At 37.7% G+C, this 21,026-nt stretch overlaps 1 protein-coding gene across 1 annotated transcript in view; it reads left to right on the top strand.

The window, feature by feature from the left end:
• Positions 1 to 1,574: 1,574 nt before the first annotated feature.
• The window catches only part of CHM (CHM Rab escort protein), a 69,562-nt gene continuing 50,110 nt past the window's right edge, over positions 1,575 to 21,026 (top strand). Inside the window, exons 1-2 of the mRNA XM_075763074.1 lie at positions 1,575 to 1,650; positions 14,285 to 14,351. Of these exons, the coding sequence (XP_075619189.1) occupies positions 1,602 to 1,650; positions 14,285 to 14,351 (116 nt within the window). The 5' untranslated portion in view covers positions 1,575 to 1,601. The remainder of the gene's footprint in view (positions 1,651 to 14,284; positions 14,352 to 21,026) is intronic.

The following is a 21,026-nucleotide window of genomic DNA, read 5'->3' as shown; positions in this document are numbered from 1 at the left end:
TGGTTTCCATTAGTTGCTTTATACTATTTTCACTATTCTTTTGCTATGTGAACAAGGAGCTTGTAATAAGGTGTTAACAGGCTGCTAGCTGGTTTATTGTTATTATTGATTTAAGGTGTTAAGACTTTAATATAATCATACACCATGAATAATATTAAGAGATTAGTTTAAAGCCATATAAGCCATTAAATGCAAAATAACCCCCAAAACTTTCTAGAAATTTCCAGTGTATTCTGGCACAGGTACTCTGTGCTATGTTGCTGTATCTGGCTTTTTCAAATACGTCTTTTTATTCCTGGTGTTCTTTCACTCAGACTGGTAATCCAGGAGGGGCTGCTCTGAAACAGTAGATTCTGTGTTTTTCACCCAATTCCCCCTTCATTTCTTTGTAAAGTGAAGGAAGAGGCAGAGCAAGACTGAAGTGTGACTAAAGGCTTCAGAGGAAAAGAAAGAAAGAGTTAATGTTAATTGATGGGTTGAGAAAAATAGGTTTTTGAATGCAGGGAAGCAAGTACAATCCAACTTATAAAACGGCTGTTAATTAACAAGCCATAAATGACCAGAAATAGATGAACTAATACATTTCCTTTTAAAATCTGTCTTCAATATGGTGGATAAAGGAAAGAAATTATCACAATTGGGGAGTAAAGGGACTTTTAAAAAAATAACAAGGGAAATATTTTCTTGGGTATATTAATGAAGTGCAGTGATCAATGAGATTGAATAAGCAATAGAAATGGTTTTGGAAACACTGTATATGCAGGGGGAAATAACAACAATGAAATCTGTCATGATTTCCTGAAGAACTGGTCATCCAAGACACTTCAGGGGAACCAACAGATAAATTGTACAAAAAAGATGGGTGTTTGCATTGAAGTATTTTGCATTTTAAGTAAGTAGGTGGAGTACAATCGCGTTATTGTGTTTCTAAAGTTTACTGATGGATGCTAGGGGCTCGTATGCACTCATGCTGCTGCCCACAACATTTCTGTTCCCAAGTTAAAGGCTGGTTCTCGGGATCAGCAGAAAACGGGGTGGATGATCAGACCGAAAGTGGTTGATGGGTCACACTGGCGGCCCGTGAAAAGTGGAACCAGTACCACCGAGGTCGGTCCTCCTGCTTAACACCCTCATGGGTGACCCCAGGCAGGTGACGAGCTCTCGCGTGACACGCACATCATCAACCTGGCCGGACCGTCGGTACAACCTGCTCACCAGCCACCAGTCAGACAGAAAGAGACGGGCTGGAGGAACAGGCCACCAGGGATGGCAGGGACCGCAGCAGGGCAGAGGCGATGCCTGGCACTTGGGAGCGAGCACGGTGGCCAGGGCAGGGCCGGGGGTTTGTCACACCGGTGTTTTGCGAAGAGCCGACCAGAGCAGATGCGGACTGGAGTCTTCCACGAGCTTTACAGACGGACAACAAAGAGAGCTCTCCCAGAGCCCGCGGTAAGAACGAAGCCACAGCCGACTGCCCTGCCCAGGGACTGCGGCCCTTCTGCCGGGCCCGGGACTACATCTCCCAGCGGCGGCCGGAACTCTCTGCCGGCGGCGCCCGCCATTTCCGCCAGCGCCCGCCACGTGACGGTGCCCCTCCCAAGATGGCGGACAACCTGCCGTCCGAGTTTGATGTGGTGGTGATCGGGACTGGTAGGAGACGGCGCGGTGGCGGGTTGCGCTGGGGCTGCTGTGGTGGAGCTGGGCGAGTGGTGTCAAGGTGCTGGTGCTCGAGAGAGTGCAGCGAGGAGGCGCCGGGCAGAGCTGGCGGCTGAGGATGGTGGGGCGGCGGTGGCGTGTGGGAGGGTGGGCCGGGGGGACCCTGGAGCTGCGTGTGCTCCTGCCGAGGGTGCCTGCAGCGCTGCGCCAGTGTCCCGGGAGGTCGCAGCCCGCTCTGGGTTTGATACTGAGCCCTGAGTGTCGAGGTTTGCTCAGAAATACAGGCGGCTTCAACTGGGAGAGGGATCTCCGTGAACCCGTCCCTGGGAGCCGGTCAGGCACCCCTCCTGCCCCTGCGCACCTGAGGGCTCCTTTGGTGCTTCGTAAGGCCTCGGTTGGCTCTGCCATCCTCGGGAGCCCTTCTTCCTGGAATACCGTCCTGATAGACGAGTTACTGGTATGCACCGAAAATAGTTCTGAAAGAGCTAAACCCCATGTTGTTGCAGTGTATGTGGTATATGTTGACAATATCTTTTTTTTAATTGTGTCCTATAATACAAGAATTTTTATCTCTTAAATGCTTTTTCTAATCTCTGTGCCTGCTTACAAATAACCCAAACCTATTTTTTGAGTCCTCCTCATTAAAATGTATTTCTCAGTATAGGAGCAAATGTAAGGTTGAATGATTGCACGTATCAGAAACTGAACTTTCTGAAACTGCCTGTTCAAGTTCATCCTGTTTTCCTGTTCAGATGAATAACAATGGAGATCTGGAATGTCTCACTGAAACACAACACTATAAGTACGAGAGAAATTCTAAAATATTTCTTCAGAAGTGAGATACTTGCTGCTTGTGTATCATAATCATCTTTAATTTAATAGATTTCTGTTTTGTAGAACCCAGTGGCCTGGCTCAAACCGGATTGGTCTTGATAAGCCCCCGACATTAAATTCAGCATTGAGCTCTAGTCTTTGAAATATTCAAATTGCATTACTGTTTGCAGTCCCAAATTTACATTCAAAGTTTGTTTGCATTTAGGAAGAGCTCCCACGGTCAGCTCAGGATGTTAACTGGAGCACAAAAGAGAAGATCTTCACTCCTAAATGTTACTGGTTTTCATGTGACATGAGGAACGGTGTTTTGGAAGTTCATTAATCTGTCACATTGTGTCCTTCAGATTTGAAACCACTTTTCTAACAATTTGGAATAGAATGAGTGAGTTTTTTCATGTAATTGCTGTTTTCAGTGTTTACCGGAAAAAAAGTAATCCTCTTACAGTGTGTGTATGATTGCTCAGAGGATTTCTGGTTTAGTTCTGGAGTTTGTGAGCAATTATAAGAACATACAGTCTCCATTGTTGACTATAACTCTACTAAAAATGCAAAATTAAGATTCTTTAGCAAATTGAGAGATCCCTTCTGTGTTCTTAGCCCAGTTGTATGGAATGGAATGCCTAGTAATGAATCTGACATTTTCATATGCGTTCACATCTGTGAATATTTTGAGTGTATGAGAGGAATGGTAAACAATAAAAAGCTAAAGTACCAAACTGAAAGGGTGAAATATTAAAAATTGCATAATTTCTTTGATTTTTGAGGTTAATTCATTCTTTACTGCTATGAGAAAAATAGTATTTATGTTGATGATATGTTGACGTGGAAAATTAAAGAAAACTCAGAGGTTTATAAATTAATGTTAGGCTATGTGGCTATTCTAGCTACTAAGGAAACTAGAAGGTGAAAATAGTAATAGTAGGAATTATAATATACTAAGAAGCTAGTGAAAGTGTTACCTCTTCAAAAGAGCTGACTATAACTTACATAAATAGGACTTCATCTTTTCATGATTCCAACACGGGTAAAATCCTGCTGCCAAAATTTTCTTCTGGAGCTTTTGTAATTTTTGGTGAAGGTAGAATGTAATCCAGCTTGCTCTGGCAACCCTTGTGCTGAGGGGTCTCCCAGGCACAGAGTGCAGGCCAAGGGAATCACTCCGGCGGTGGCAGCCTGCTCTTCTGTGCCATCTTTTGTGGCCCGTGATGCATTGCGCTTGCTGGATGCGTGTTAAATAATACCAGGCTGCTCACTGCAGAGGAGTGGTGGTTGGTGGTAGGATGTTACAGGCGGAAGAGATTGTGCGTGCCTAAGCATGCTGTTAGAAGGGTTCACCTGAAACCGGCACTTCACCAGCAAAGGCACTTCTGGCTGAACTGTCTGTGCCAGTGAGAGTTGGTTGTGCAACAGCCATCAAATAGGATCTTCCCTGCTTTGGAATGAACTTGGAATATTAGAGCTTTGATGTTGGGGGAAGGAAATTCTTTGAGCTAAATTCTTCCTCTGAAATATTGCTGTATTTGGTGGTAGTGGTGGTGATTTGTATTAAAGGATGTGAATTTGCTCACCTGTAGAGAGTACTGCTATAACTAGTTTCAAGATTTTCACATTTCTGCATGTTAGGAATTATTTTGTCTTTTCTTTGCATTCCTTTTTACTAAGAACATACATAAACATTGACCAACACTGTTGACTGTTTTTTTTTTAAAAATCTCTATTAAATTACTCAGTATGGAGGATTATTCAAAGTAAAATTTTCATTTGTCTTCTCTTCTGGGAAATGACTCCTGAGGGAATATCTTAGCCTTGTCTTTAACTCTTTGTTTTCTAATGTTATAACCAGTGCTGAGTGTACCTGTGGATATATAATTGTCATATTGTAATAACTAGGACGTTTGTGTTAATGGTCTTTTTAACTGCATAGTAGTAATTGCTTTCTTTTTTGCATGTGTGGCCTTTTTCTGGTTTTATAATTTGTGCATCTGTTAATTTTAGTAATTAGATTGAGTGGTAACATTAGATTTGAATTTGTTTTTATTTCAGGCTCATTTGACTGTTTCCCTGTAGTAAGCTTAATGAAAATGGAACCTCACACTACATTTTAGTCATCAGTGCTCCATGTAATGCTTAAGTTCAGTTACTTCATCAATATTTCTATGGGAAAAGTAAATTCGCTTATGGAAGAAAGTACTTTTCCTTAACCCAGATTAAACATTTTCTTGTGCAGGCAAGTTTAGAGCAAGATGGATGTGTAGTACAAAAATACTAGCCCTGGTGGGTTCAGCAGCAGAAGTCTCCCTGCTATCACTATATCCATAGTTATAAAGAAAACTAGACTGGTGGGCATATCTTGAGGTTTTTGATGGCAACACAATATGAGAGATTAAGTTCTGACATTGTTCTTTCCTTCTACGTACTTTTGTGTTGCAGCATTGAAGTCACTCTTCCCCCCACTCAAGGACTCTGATATCCCTACTTTCCTGCTTTTTGAATATAGCACTATGGTCAAGTTACCTACTAACCAAACAGAATGGATTTATTGGATGATTCTCTGCCAAAGCAGATATTATGCAGTATCATCAATCCTCAAAGCAGTTCTGGTATTTCAGAAGGTCTATTCTTTGGAAAGTGATACTCAATGATTTTTATTTGGAAGCCTGTAGGATCTAGATTTGGAGGGCTGATGTAAGCACTTGCTTGAGGAGTTCAAGGTGGGCATTAGTTGCGTTCATTTAAATGAGTTCATTGTTGATAAGCTTTTGTGGGGTCAACTTTTAAATTAGCGCTGACATTAAAATGGTAGTACATTTATAGCGAGAGGGAGGGTTATGAGTTCTTTGATAAATATTTGCCTCAGAAACCAGGCATCTATTTAAGAGTGACACTCGGAGCTAGGAGTCAATGGCAGAGCTTTTGTCTTTAGGCAGTTGTCGAATAGGAAAATTCATAGGCAAAATTCATTCAGCAATGTTGAATTTATGGCGGAAATCACTTTACAGGCAAAGATTTGCAACGTGGCTGTGCATGTTTACAAGTGGTGTGGATAAGGATGCAGGGTCATCCTTACCTATGAATTTCTTCAATTGATTGGATTATGTTCAGTCTTAACTTGTCTCCGATACTCCAGAGGGCCCATATTAACTGCTGGTAAAGTTGTAAAGTAAAGGATATGGTTCTTTAAAAGGTGGTTGTATCCACAAGTTTGTCTGCCAGTAATTCTAATTTTTTTTCTAAAAAGGAGTTATTCTTTATAAAAGCAGTCACAGTAAATTTTCTAGTTCTATGCAATTTTCTTTCCATTCTGGTTTTCCGTGGTTATAAATAACACATGAAATGACTTTCAAGGTAGAAAGCAGGAATCCATTTTGAAATATTCTATAAAATAAAGAGTGATTTATAGTTTCATATGATTTTGGCTGAAAGCACTCGGGCTTTGCCAGGTCATCAAAGTCCTGTCAGGAGAATCTATTATTTATTGTTCGATATGCTGGGAGTGGTGTAAGTACTTAATGTTTATCTTATGTAAGTATAGTGTTAGGAAAAAATCACCACCAGATACTAATACAATTTTTAAAATATACCGTGAAAAACTAACCTAAATATTATGGATGTGAATTATGAAGTTAACATTGAAGGTAGTTTTTTTTTTCTTAAAAAAAAAAAAAAAGAGAGAAAAATGAATAACTCTTAATGTTTTTATTGTTGCAGGATATTTTTAGGATGTGCCTAAAATGTTTTCTAATACATCTTCTGGGCTGCTATTTTGGTTACATTATCTTATAGAAGTACACAGTCCTTACTTTACATCAGTAGTTATTTAGAGTTTTACAACAAAAGCTAGATGGAAAACCAGCTGAAGATGGATTTTTTTTTATGTCAGTGGTCATTGTGGACTAATACAGTGGCACTGACTTGTGAAGTTGATGCCTGGAAGGAGGAAATAGACCCATATTATAATAATAATTTGTAAGTCAGTCATTACCTGTCCATATAAATGTCAGGACAAAATGAACACTGACTCACAGTTTTCTCCCCACTCCACCCCTTTTGCTTTTTGGTTTTTTTTTTTAGTATTCTCCAAGTGTAAACATACCTTTATCTTCACACTGACTTTTAACCTGATTAAAATTGACGGGTTGCTTTCTGGCATGCCTTCTATTCTGAATTTTTGTTGTCTGGCAGAGGTGCTCTGACAGCCTTCTTGGAGGCTTGGACTCCCACTGGTATCTCTGATAGGATTCTTTCCCAGATACGGTGAAATGTCCCTCGCTGCTCTTGTAAGAAAACTCATTATTTTGTGAATCTTTTGTCATCCTTCTCAGCCTGTTAGTGTTCTTCAGGCTTTCCAGGCTGATCTTACAAAATAAGAGGCTGAGTAGTCCTGTGATCCTACTGTGAAAAATATAGAGTAGGTTATCTGCATATCAGGGTGAAAACCTACTTTAGAAAAAGTCTTAGCAAGGTACTTTGAAATTCTAGTCTGAATCAGGAGTAATCAAAAAGACGTTTGTCTATCCCCAGTTTAAAATGTCATTCCACTGTTTGGACAGCGGTTGTAATGCTAGTGATTGAATCCTTCTACAAGAATTCATCTCTTTATAAGTCACTGGTGCACTGAGGTTGCTCTAGAGCCAACCAAAGCATTTTGTAAGAGCCTCTCTTGGTACACAGATAACTATATGGAATTACTATAGTAGGAGAAGAAACTTTTTGCTTTTTAAATGTCCTTTTATGAAATGTTTAAAAATGTATAAGGGGCAAGGAAAGCAAGCTATCTTCTTGCAGGGAGGCGGAAAAGGAAGTGGAAGCATTAGAAGACTTAGGTAAAAATAAAACTTAATGAGTGTCTTGCCGTACAGATCTTTTAATACGTATGCTTTGCTTTTTCTTTATCTGCTGCTATGGGTTGTAAGGGAAAGATTAGACTGATAACTGTAGCATGTGGTAGAGAAGTTTACTTACAAACCCTTTTTATTTTATACAATTATTTTTTTCTTTAAGACACAAAGAATCTTCTGGATTTTAAATGTAGTTTTCCTTAATAGTTGTGATTTAAGGGCATTTACTTATACAGATAATATTTGTTTATGTAAAAGTGCACAAATTTGATATTTCTTAGAAAATTACCGTTGCTTTCACCTGTAGTTCAAAAAGTGGTCTGCCAAATTGGGTACTAGTTTTTTAAGCTATTACCTTGATTCAGTGTCGTAGACATTGCATGAGCAACATGTTTAGGTACAGTAGAACTTTGCCACACAATGTGACTCATCCAGTGATAAAATTTTTATGTAAGTGTTTAATAGGCTAAAATCGTGTGATGCTGTTGTCTAGATCTCATTTTCCTGGGCTGTTATGACTTGGAGCCAAATTCAGAAAGTGCATACTGATTTTTATTTTTCCCCCCTCTGCTTGGATTGAGCATGTTTTTTAGTAAAAAGTCACATTTTTATTTGGAGTGTGTCTGCTTGTGTTCCTTTCTAGATGACATTTATTTGCACCAGCTGTGAGATTGGGTGTTTTTCACTGCCATGTTCCTCTGATGGTACAGAGATAACTATGTGGAATTACTAATGTAGGAGAAGAAACTTTTTACTTGTGGCTCTGTCCTTGACGAGTTCTAATTTCTTACTTGTCTCAGCAGGTTGTCATTTTCATGCCACTACCATATTCTGTAATGCAGAAATATTTTCTGATATTATTCTGCAATTAAAGCATATAATAAAAATTCATCAATCCTATTATCTATTTTAATTAGCTAGCTCTAACTTAAAATATACAATACGTATTTCAACTTCATTTGCAATTAAATTATAAAATGCCTTTTAAGTTCTACATGTACCAAAAACATACCATGAAGATTGTGTAGTGAGCTTCTCCAGAGTCAGCTGCTCTTTTCTTCTTAGAAGTTTGGATAGAAACAAAATTTATTGCAGTTGGTCAACTGTCTGACTCCAGAAGATTGTTTTGAAATTGTCTATGTTCCAGCATTTTTAATGTATTTCCCTTCAACATTTTATATTCTGAAAAAGCCACTTGTGATTTATTTAGTAGACACAGTGAAGCGAATTAAACATTTAAACCTTTTCAAGATGAATCTTGTGTAATTCAGTAAAAGCTTATTAACTAGATGACTGAGAAATAGTTCACAGTGAACAAATCGGGAACCAAGATGCTTTAACACCTATGAAGTTGTTTAGTTTATAAATTGTTTGGGGTGGTGAATGTAACCGTTTAAAGTCGTGTGAAGAGGCAGTGCATCACCATAGCATTATGCAGAGCCGCTAATCAGAAGAGAGACAATGTGTAAACCTGAAATTAATTTTTGATTACACAGAGGTGAATTATAACTTTTAATTATTTCGTAAAGCTTTTAAAATCCGTTGGCTTTTAAAGCTGGAGAGTTTTCTAGCATAGCGATTATCTCTAATTTTAGTTTTGCTGTGTTGAAACTAAAAGTAAAATTGGTGTCTTGATAACTATATAAAATGTGTAGCTAATTTCTCTAATTCTTGCTTATGTACTTGTAAAACACGTAATTCATGAAAATGAAAGTATGGCTGATTTTGCTTCATAGAGAAGGTCCAAAAATTCATGTAATGGGCATTATCTTGGTCAGAGGTTGCTGGAAACAACTAGATGGTAGACTTCAAGGTCAGCTTGCAGCAGTCACATCTGTAAGATTTATTGAGATTAATCTGCCTCTTACATACCCAAGAAGGCTATAATAGAGATAGTACTTAGCTGGCAGCGAAAACCAGTGCTATCAGTGGTGAACTGTATTCTTCATCATTAGATTGTCATGAACTTAGTGTTTATACTGTCTCCTTGCTGGGGTACTTAATTCTGGTGCTGCACCAGTTTCTGATGTAGTCCTGGAATCTCCTACAGCAGTTTTCAATGCATTATACGGTTAGCAGGAGAAACAGAAAAGTTTGTGGGACTAACTTCAGTTTCTACATGCTGAAGTGAGCCATGCTACCATGTTTGTTAGTCTAATTAGAGTCAGCTTGTTACAATTGAATCTGCTTGCCTTTTTTTTTTTTCCCAGTATCTTTACAATGTCATCTGAGAAGTCTAAACACAGAAGGGCTAGTATGTAGTCAGTACTCTTCCTGAACCAGTACTGTAAAGACTTAGAAGTTGGTTCACTTTGATTTTGCACTTGTATTTCAATGAGGCAGTGTCATGGATTCGTGCTAACACATTGCTTTCTGGCTAGGTGTCAAGAAGTACCTATGAAATTCTACCTACTAGAACATGTTAGTGACTCAGAGATCACTAATGAGTAAATTCCCTGATTTTATACTTATTTCTTCATCTGTCTGCAGATGTAATGTCCTACTTCATTGAAATTTAAAATTAATGTTTCCTTGAGAAGGCCAGAGAGGCTAATTTACCTAATACTGCATCTGGTAAGTGGAGAAAGAAGACAGTGGCTTTAAGGAATGATGATACAGATTTCGACTGGTACTAATCAGTCCTCCTTCATGAAGGCAAACTTTTTCTGGTGAGAGAAATGAGGTGCAGGACAATTTAACATAAGGCAAATATTTCATGTGTGAGCATTCTAAAGGGGGGATATGAAAGGGCTGGGAAGCACAGAAAGTGTTTATACTTCTTGATAATAAGCACTGCTATTTCGGAATTGATTCTGCCTCAAATACGGAGAACTTCTGAGTCAGCATAATAAATCAATATAAGAATTGTAGGGATTCCTTATTCCTCTACATAAATTCCCTTTGTGCTGCCAGATGTTTATGTATAACATAGTGAAGTCTGGATCTGTTGCTGCTTTCTTGTGGTTGGATCATGCAATTCCTATTCAGACTTCTTATTTCCTGCTAATACCATTGGAAATCTAAAAATTGTCTGGATTTGGAACCTTATTTGAGAAAACATTATTTTCCAGTAGCCCTTTTCATTTCAGATACAATAAAATGAGGTGTCTGCTGTGTTTCACAATAACTAATATGCATAGTAGCTTAGTAGGAAAATATTGGTTACTATTAATTATACCAGAGGGCAGATCTCTTGATGATTCAGTATTTGATTACTGATTCTGATAACATTACAATCTTGAGAATTTTTTTTTTTATAATCTAAAAGGAAATGTAGATTCTCAGTTAGATTTTGTTGTTCTTTGATACAAGTTACTGGATCCAAATCATTACTCAGTTGCCTGTTCAAAAACATTAAACATCATGAATGACATAGTGTTAAGTCCTTCATCCCTTAAGCTGGCAAACCAGAAGCCAACTGTTGCCCAAGAGGGATGAGTAGCCGGAAGTGTTAGAATAATCCTTTGGGAGGAAGAACAGCTTAGGGAAACCCAGCTTTATTTACTCATTAGGCATAAGTGAAACTTGAGAATCAATATTAAGGATATAGCTTTTGCCCTGCAGTCACTTGAATTCTGTAATAAATCATTATCTTCAAACCAAACTGTGAGCGAGAAGTTTTGGAGTCTGCTGTTCCCTGTCTGAACACATTTCAAACTTTGAATATAATCCAGCTTAGAGTTTTTGACAAATCAAAGGTCAGAATAGGAAACTGTTTTCAAGTAGGAGCGATTTTTAAAAAGAATAGATTTCTCTGTTATCGAATAATCTGAAGGGGACCCATTTTGCACAAGTATGTGAGCATCCTGTAGGAGATAGTTCAGCTTCACGTGCTGTCATTAAATAAATCTCTGCCATTTTTCTAAGGAGGCTTTTCCAAGGTAGTTTATTATTTTTCTTACAGAGGGACTACGTAAAACTAGTTTACCAGAGCCTTCTTTCTTGGAAGAGGCTGTTTGAAATAACCATCATGCAGCCCAGGTCACATGTAGGAGTAACTTGCATTTGACAAGGCTACCTATTTTCTGTGTGCTTTTATTTCTGTTGGAGATGAGAATTCAGAAACTGGTGCCAAGGCAGAGTCTTCTTTCTTTGGTTTACCAAGGTTTTGTCACATAAGAATAAATGGTGTCTTGCTCCATCAAGTTGTTCTAAGAGCTCTCCAAAAGCTAAAATGCATGGGTCTTGCCTTTCTCACACTTTCTCATTCTGTTGCCAGTGGGTGCTTGGGGGGCCACGCTATCGTGGAAGCAAAGGATTGGTGAAGAAAATTGATGCCAGCTTTCAAGAGCGAGGAAGCTAATTCAGGGAACAATTTCATCCAAGGTTAATGGAAGAACAGACCTCCAACACAGTATCAATTGGATCAAGCTTAAAGCAATCAGTTATGCCCTAGTAGCTATAACTCCAGTCCTGGTCAGCCAGGCAGCACTGGTGATGTTTTACAACGCTTTCTCAGTGGCTTTTATCAATAAGGAAGGAGAAACAATTTTCTCAATTCCATTTCCAGAGTAATATTCTCTGTGCCCAAATGAGGGAAAGAAAACCTTTTTCAGAAACTACAAACAAAATAGTAGTTGTAGATTCTATTCCAGATAGTTTATAGACTGAGAGAAATGAAACGTGTATATAAATGCTTTCGGAGGACAGCTGAATGTGGAGTTGCTTTCTCGCAGTAAGGCTGTGTGCATCCAGGATCTTGCAACAGTCCTGAAGTGCGTGCTGCAGTTATGTATTTTCTTCTGGTCCCTTTGTTAAGAGTGGTCTGTGTTTTGAGTTCTTACTTCAAAAAATTCAACACTACAGACTATCAGCCTTTCTAGGCTGTGCAATGAAAGTCCCAGGAACTGCTGCAATTGTTCATCCTTCTTTCTACCCCCCCCCCCCCCCAGGATTAATTCCATTAATCTTCACTTGCTGTGGAAGGTCAGCAGTGTAAAACTATTGTAACTTTTTCTGGTTTATCAATTCAGAAAGGAATTTTCTTTTTCTAATCCATCAAAATAGTTAAGTGTTAAAACTAGAAAATTTGCAGGAAAGTTGTAGCTATTTTCCTGGAAAATTTGTCATGCCTGTCTTAAACCTCCTTCCTTGTATTGATACAAACATTTGTACTTTTGGACTGTCAACACCACCACTGAGCTGGCCTGCCGAAACCTGACCATCTACTTGATGTGGAAGGAGGGCAGGAATGGCCGAAGAGAAAGTTAGAGAGGTTGAACCTCTTTATTTTGATGGTTGTGTTTGCCTTTGGCTTGAAGAGTTCATGAGACTATAATCTTGGGCATCTAAGTCCCGCTAGGTGTTTTCTAGACTGTGTTTCAGGTTCTAGAATTAATAAAGATGAGCTCAACCATTTAAAATAATGTGTTCTTGTCTGAGTGCTAAATTGTACTTAATATCCCGTTAAAGTCTAACAGCTCCTTACTCTAGGTAAGGGTAAAACTAATACCTTGCAAATAGTAAATAGTTGTCCAGTAACCTTTAACATATTGCATTATGTGTCTTAAATGACTCATCAGATTAGCAACACGCTGACCTTGTATTCATTTGTGAAGGCAGTATTCTCTCTGAAGAAGCAGGCAACTGTGGGCCTGAAATTCTCATGAAGATGATGTTTGGTGCAAAGCCTGCTTTTTTACTTTCAGTTCTGTCTCTCTTCAGTTGTACTAGTACAGCTGCTTCTGGTGCTGCCTGTAAATCAGATCAGTGAAACACTCCTTTCAGTTTGTTTAATCTCACCCCTTAATTGAATACATAGCCTAAGTGTCTCCTAATACCAGTCCCTTAGAGTTTTAATCACTCTTGCTGAATTACCTGCTTAAAAAGCCAATAGATCTTTTTTTAAAAGAGATTTCAGCAAAGCTAGTGGCATATAGCACTAGCCTAGTTTGTTTATTAAACCCCTAGTTGGTATCATGTGCCATTTCAAGCAGGTATTCCTGGTAGAGAAATACCACGAGCCTTCTTTTTTTATTTTTTTTTTTATTTTACTACATATCTTTTCTAAACATAATGAAAATATACTGATTTGACAGACCATAATTGCATGATGTGGGAGCTTTTGATAGGGTTACCACTTTAAGGATGACAATTTCAGATTGATTATGTCTCCAACATTGGTCTTCAATGGGATGTGGAAGTACACCTGTACTGTTGGTTTAGCTTTCCTGTTTACTCTCAGGTCTTGGTCTGCATACAGAATATTGAGTGCGCTCCTGGGCACTCTTCTGGAGCAAACCAATTAGTTCAATCAGAAACAAGTCCAGATACCGTTCTGAGACCTGGTCACACTAGAGATGTTTGCCGACAGATGATGTGGAGGAGATGACACCGTGCAGGACTCTGCTGTATACAATTGTTTAATGCCGCCCCAGCAGGTTTATACCCTCACACTTTCCAATGCATCCTTGGACAATATACCAGGGCATGCAGCGTTTACCATAAATGTCTTAATTTTAAAGCACCATTTTAATGGATTGGTACACAATCTTCACATTATGTCAGGCACTTTGAAGTGAACAAAAATACATACAAATGCCCTCAGATAATACCTGTCTTTATCAGGAGGGATACAATTACAGAGCATCCCATTAAAATTTGCGTATCATTATGCTGGCAAGTGCTCGATCTGTTTATGATAGTAAGCTGTCTAGAGAAGACACTGGTGACAAGCTTTAACTCAGAGGTAGTAGTGTTCACAAGTGACGTGTGCCATACAATTATTTAAAAAAAAAAAAAAAAAGTGTTGCATTCAAGAGGGTCATAGCAAAATGTTAATGAACACAAAATAGTGTTCATTATTTTAGTAGCATAAGAGTATTAAAAATTTCGGTGACTCACACTGTAGACTTTATTTTGTTTGAATTGCCTGTTTCTGACCAAGTTGTAACTTTATTTTATTTTTTAATATATCTTAGCATACTACGTTCTAAAAATTGCATATATCCTTTCAGGTTTGCCTGAATCTATTATTGCAGCGGCATGTGCCAGAAGTGGCCAGAGGGTTCTTCATGTTGATTCGTAAGTTACTCCAATAATTTTCCTTTTTAAGAGTTAAACTGGCTAGAAGAATATCAGTCTCTATCAGTGCGCCCTTCAGGACTTGTGTTTTGTGTTCTCTAGCATCAAGTAGTTCTACTCATCTGTCTCTACCTTATTTTTGGGGTGTTATTTCCATCAATAGAACAGCCAATTTTTGCATGCTAGCTCAGTCATTTGGAACATAAGTGATGTGGTCAAGGATGCTGTTGATGTCTCCTTCTTTTGTACAAACAGGAATGGTTACAGATTTAGTGCCCTTCATTACCATTCCTGACAGTAATTATCCCATTCTGGTCTTGTGAGAATTTTTACCTGAGCCATTATCATTTAATGACAAAATGTTATACTGGTATCTCATTTGTATCAGTTCTCAATGCCCAGAGATGGTAATACAAGTATTTTTGCATTTTAATTGTTATCAGAATGAAGGCAAGTGGAATCTGGCTGATAAGGCAGGAGATGAACAGAGTGCTCTTCTTGGTTTGCTGTCTTATCTCTACCCCATGCTGAATCAGTTTGTAAGAAGAGTACAGAATACCACTGAAATCAGTTGATTCAAAAAGTACTTCCGTTGCACTTTGAAATAGAAGGGTTTGCTGAAGCAGTTGGGAGTAGCATATTTCATTGCATCCTTTTAAGAGATTAACATTTCATTTTACTTCTCTTTACCAATTAGCCAAAGTTTGGGTTTTTTTTTTTAATAAACTATATACACTATGATGCACACTGGTTTTTAGAAAAAAAAAAGGATCTTTGAGCCTTGGCTTATTTGTACACCTGCTCAGCAAAATTTAGTAGCATGACTCAAGTCTAGAGCTCTGGCTTCTGAGGCAAGCTTGAGAACAAACGCTGGAGGCTCAGCTGACCAAGACAAACTTCAAAAATACCCCTATCTCCCATCTACCAGTTTAAAACTCTAATTTTCTCATAACTCTTTTGAGACAATCAGTCATTACTAAGCAGCTGTTGAGGCTGCTTTACTGTCTGTGTTTTTCTAGAAGGTAACAAATGGAATGTATTTTGTGAGATTTCTGTGCTAGACACCTGCACTGTGCCTGCTGTAGCTCATTATGGGAAATCGAGGTATGAATATAGATTTTTATTTGTTTAATTTATTTTTTTTTTGGCAGCACTGCCAGCAATCTTGATTGTAGCTGCCTCCTGTCCCCTTGCTACTTTTTCAGTCCCATTGGTAGTGCAATTATGCAATTTGCTGGGCTAATATTTTGGGAGAGGGTCGTAAGAGGGAAGGAAGGATTACCTTAGCAGCGCTGCTGCTGCTACTACTAAATGTTGTCATAGCCTAAAATGCGTAATAATTTTCTGAGGGTAAACGAATCTCTGCAGTTCAACTGTCATAAATATTTGTCCATGCAACCAAAGTGGACAATTTGGTAAAATTTGATCTGAAGTGTGTGTGTGTGAAATCTTATGTGTTAAACTGTAAAATCGTAACTCTGTTTATAACCAGCAAAAGTCATATGGGGAGACTAGTTTCAGGCAACCTCTTTACGTCTTCTCTAGCTGATACCTGCTGGATTTTGGCGGAGAAGCGTGACAGGTGGTTTTGAAGTGATGGTAGCAACAAGAGCACTGTGAGCTTAGATGCTTGCATTGTTAGTACTTGTTCACCAAAAATTACAAGGTTGCAATCGTATTTTATTTTTACACCGTATTTTTGAGCTCATCTTGCTGTGAAAATTCTTGCCATGTGCACCTGTGTGTCCAGCACCTAGGTTTAGAGACTTTTCCTAGAGACAGTTTTTCTTGTGTCTTGTAACAAGAGCTTAAAAAAGATATGCTTTCTGCTGTTCATTTTCTCTGAACATCAATTCAAGATTAAACTTATGTAATCTTTCGGCTACAGCCCTTCAAAGGACCCATTCATTTTTCATACATTTATTTCTAATGTGAAATCATACACAATTTCAAAATTTGCAAGACTAGCTCATGAACTTGGTTGCATGAAATATGATTTGCTTTTCCTCAGGTTGCTGTTATACTGCCCACAAAGTCTCTGACTTCCTATCTTGGACTGGAGTGAGGACATTTGATGCAATTCAGTCAGTAGTTTTTATCAAGAGGAGGGCTATTTTACATGACAGTGGGATAGTATACTTCAGTATAAGTCATGATTCAGTTGTAGCAAAGGCAACTCTTAAGATTGTAATAATTTTAAAGAAATATGCAACTACATAGTAGTGAAACACTGGAAAATGCAATGGGTGTTCTGCCATAGTGGCAAAAAGAATGCTTAGGTGCATGTCAAGTGGTTCTTACTGAAGTTACTGTAAAGACCTCATGCATAATGTATAAGGGTACGTTAATGGCAAACATTTTGGTACAGTAATTTTTAAATTGGCTATTAGATTGCTAACGAAAATATTAAAAGCCTTATTTTAGAGTAAGAAGATATAGAATGAATAAAATAGTGACATATGGATTTTAAGCTTAGTGCATATATTACTTGTAGACTACTTAGATTTTGTTAAATGAACCACTTCTGTTATTTCAATTTTTCATATTCATTGACTATCAAAGTCTGTAATAATAGTTAGCCACTGGAACTTCGATTTCTTTTATCCATGCCTATTTTTAGCTATGATGAAGAGCCTTTCAGAAAACTCACAGAAGCAGGCAATTAGAACTGTGGAATACAGATTTTGTTTATTACTGTTTTCACTTAAATATGCTCATTTACATTCACACATGCTTTTGTTTTTATGATGAAAATGAAAGCTTCAACATTTGATTCCTTTCTCCTGTGGAGTTATTTTCTAACTCTAATGCAGGCTAAGATCAGGGGAATATGTTCTTAACCGAGGCATTCTTCACTTGTATTAATAGTTGCTGTATTAATTGGTCTACGTGCTCACTGAATCATGATCTAGAGTCCATATCTTGGCAAAAAAAGTAGAAATGTTTATACTGTACGACCCCTTCCCCAGAAATAGGGAAGCATTTCAAGCCATCTGCTTTTCATGTTTAAGTTAGTACTCTCGCATAAAAAAAGCCTACCAAAACCAACAGAAAACCCCCACCCTGATGCCATTTGAATTTTGTGTGAAAAGTTAAGTCTTAGAAAGCTTGCCAGAGATTCATCTGAATTAAAACATTTTAATTTTATCTACTGTATATCTAGTTTAATATACTTATTTCTAGATGAATTTTCAAGTTTCATTTTACAGAGGTAGCAATGTAATTGAAATTTCATCAGCAAAAAAATGTGTTAATATTCAGACTATCACTTTTTAAGAATATATGTTGTTCCCTTCTTGAAGGATCATGAGTTTAAATTTTTTTTCAGATAAGAAAATGAGATTCGGGGTTACTGAAATACTAGTTTGTGTTAGGTGTGCTACTTTGATTAATCTTTTGTTCTCTACAAAGGTCTGAGTTAAGTTAGGCACAAGGTATAGAAAAAGTATATGGGTAAAGTATTTGTTTATGGTTTGCTTGCACTCATTACCTTGTGTACATCGTTTTATTACTTTTAATCTCCAACCATGTTTGCATTTATCATAATATACTGCATAGGTGATTATGGAAGATAGTTTTGAAGTGGCCTATTATAAAATACTAAGTTCTAAGTTTGATTTATAAACACTGTCCAAGCGTCGCCATCAACAGTAGCTAATCTTATTCAAAATAGTCACTTCACTGCAGTGTTGCCATAAATTCCTGTAGACGGATTTTAAACTAAAGTTAGCTTCTGCCAAATAGTAATTGAAGGAGCTCTATTTCTCTCTGCCAGCTATCTGTCTCAATAAACATAAAATCTGTGGTTATTTTCAGAGAGCTACATTTACTGTAGATATTAATGAGCTGTTGACATGTGAAATTTCAAGGATATTTAAGTGATTTAGAAAAGTAATTTGCAATTTAAAAATGTGGAGATTGGCACTTAGTTTAAACTTGAAGTTGCTGAAGAAAGGTAGATCAAGACTAAAAGTTGATTACTTGAAGTGAATATATGTCCCACACTAATTGTTCATATGCACAGGACTTCCTCCTGATGGCTTGTCATGTTTTCTACTTTTGGTCCTTTGCTTATTTGCTTTTCATAATTATATACCAATATAGTTGTGTACTAGTTTGGTTACTGAGGATGGGGAAATTAGAGGTGAGGTATGTTTAGCTACATTTTGTATTTGATTTTCAGCATCCAGAATATAGCATTTGTAGACTGTAGTTTTATTGTCTAGATCCTTCCTCATTGATTTATTTATCTTTCCATGTAGAGTTTAATTCAAAGACAAAGCAGTATCAAGATGCGGGGTTTAAATTCCTCTTTTCTACCCAGTTTGTTTTGTCTGCTTCTCATGTCTTGCTTCATGACACCTGTTATCTTTCTTATTTTTTGACCTTAATTTACCTGTAGAGTACTTGAGTGTTCCTTGTGTCCAAAATTCTGTTTTATCTGAGCATCCAGAAGCATGCTGGGCACTCTACCTGTACCTGTCCCCCAAGATCGCTGCTTTTGGAGTTTGTTCCACCTCTTGCTAGGCAATCTGTCTCACTTTTTTCAGAACTTGTAAAAATATAATGTAATACAACCCATGTCTTCTGTAGCCTTCTTTCTGCTTTTTAACCGCTGTGAAGTGAGGTAGCAGCCACCAGAGAGGGAAAAGGTTGCTTTTCAAAACAGGTCAATTTCTTGCAAGAAAGATAGAGGAATTATTTAACTTTCAGTAAGAAAACCTAGGCAAAAAAATCCTATTTCTGGAATCTTTTGACCTCTTTTGAAAAATCTGGTTTTATTTGTATTTTGTTTTAGGATTTGATGTCCTAGCAAAGGTATTAGTGAGTAAAACATGGTCTCTTCTGGCCCATGATAATTACCTTTGGTCATGTTCATATCCCAGGATATAATGTGAAGTAGTACAAGTGACACCACCACCCTTTTATTCAACTGAAGGATCTCAAGAGCGGTTTGGGTTAAACCCTTCCTCTTGGAAGGCAAGGAAGCTTAGTCCACTTTTCATGCTCCAAAACACGATTGCTACGCCAGAATGGGAATTGTTAATACATGTGACTGTGTACTTAATAGGTAGCACATTAAACTTTATGGGTTTGAAACATAAGTCATTTTGTGTTCAGATCCTTAAAATCGATGTGGCAGTAATTTCCTTTGCAAAAGACAGCAACTCTGATGGTTCGAGACTTCTTTCTGAAAGATCAAATGCAGGACAGACACATAGAGGCAGCTCTTCGGAGCAATTGTGAGGCATCAGCAGCTTTTCTTCAGACATCACCAGCTTTGACTGTTACACCATAGCTGTTACGACATGGCACTGAGGAGGGCAATCTTCTTAACAGGCATAGTCCATGAAATACTTTTTCTGTTCTTATTTATGTCTTACTTGTGTATCTTATGCTTTCAAATTGCAGTCTTGTCTTCAAAAGGACACGTTAGATATTCTCTTGGTTTGGATTCCAAGAATGTTAATTAGTTGGAAACAATTTGCAATTTCAGTGTTCTGGACTGGGATGTGCTAATTCTTTCAAAGTATTTGAAGAAAAAAATGGTGTTATTAACTGAGAAAAAAATCAGAAACTAATGTAGGAGAAGAGAGAATTAAGCTTTTTTGCAGAGGTAAAACTGTACTTGGGCTGCATTCCCAAAACCTTGCAAAAATGGCTTCAGGAGTTTTGCCATTAGCTCTGAACTACAGGTTCAAGGTTTGAAAAATGTGCACTAAAACCAGCAGTGTTTCAATTCATATGAAAATCCAGGTAATACAGGAGAAATTTTCAGCAAATATCATCTAGGAAACTATGGTAGAAAAAAAATGCCTGTGCTCTATCAAAATTGGTACAAAAATTAATTTCTGACTGCTGTTAAACATCTTTGAAACGTTTCATGTTCTTACTTAAAGGATAATTGAATTATAACCCTGAAAAAGGGAGAGAATATCCATCTTTGTAGTTTGCTAATATAGCAAGAGAAGAGAGGAGCTTAGTCCTTGAGATTTTGGGATGATATTTTAGCTTTAATTAGGCTTTGATCTTGACCATTACTTTAAGGAATTCCTCAGGTCATCTTCAGGGCAATTACAACAAAAATATTTGGTTACAAAGGACCCCTAATTGTAAAACCATTAGTCAGCTCTTTTCAGAATTCCTCTTCAAGATTTTTACTAAGAACTTTGCTCATTATATCAGTAATCATGTCCGGTCTACTGCCTTTCTGTAGTTTTTTCAGATGAGAAAATTAAGCAATCCTGACTCATCATGTAATGCAGGGTAAACTTATTAAAATTCTGGGGGGAAAAAAAAATCTGGAAGTTGATGCTTCAAGAGAAGATTAATATTTGAGGTGGTACAGCATAACTTCAGAAAAGTGCTCAGGCGCCAGAGGAAGGGAAGGACACCTGCGATTCATTTTCCATTTGAGAAAGGCCATACTGTTGTCTCAAAACTGATTGAGCTTCAGAACAGCATTATAGAGTGCTTTCTTAAAAAGACTGATTCACATCAATGGTGGTTAAAAAGAAAAGCAATTTCAAAGGAAAATCCACCTGATGAACGGAAGAATGTTCACATCAAAGATATCTGACAGCCCACAAATAAACTTTTGTAACTTTCTGTGAAAATAACGTTGATTTCTCTTGTAAGTTTTCATTTTAAATATTCTAAATATGCATTAATTTA

This window comes from Balearica regulorum, chromosome 11 (assembly GCF_011004875.1).
Source record: "Balearica regulorum gibbericeps isolate bBalReg1 chromosome 11, bBalReg1.pri, whole genome shotgun sequence".
NCBI lineage: Eukaryota > Metazoa > Chordata > Aves > Gruiformes > Gruidae > Balearica > Balearica regulorum.
Note: the sequence above shows the minus strand (reverse complement) of the source record. Positions and strands in the feature narration are given on the sequence as shown.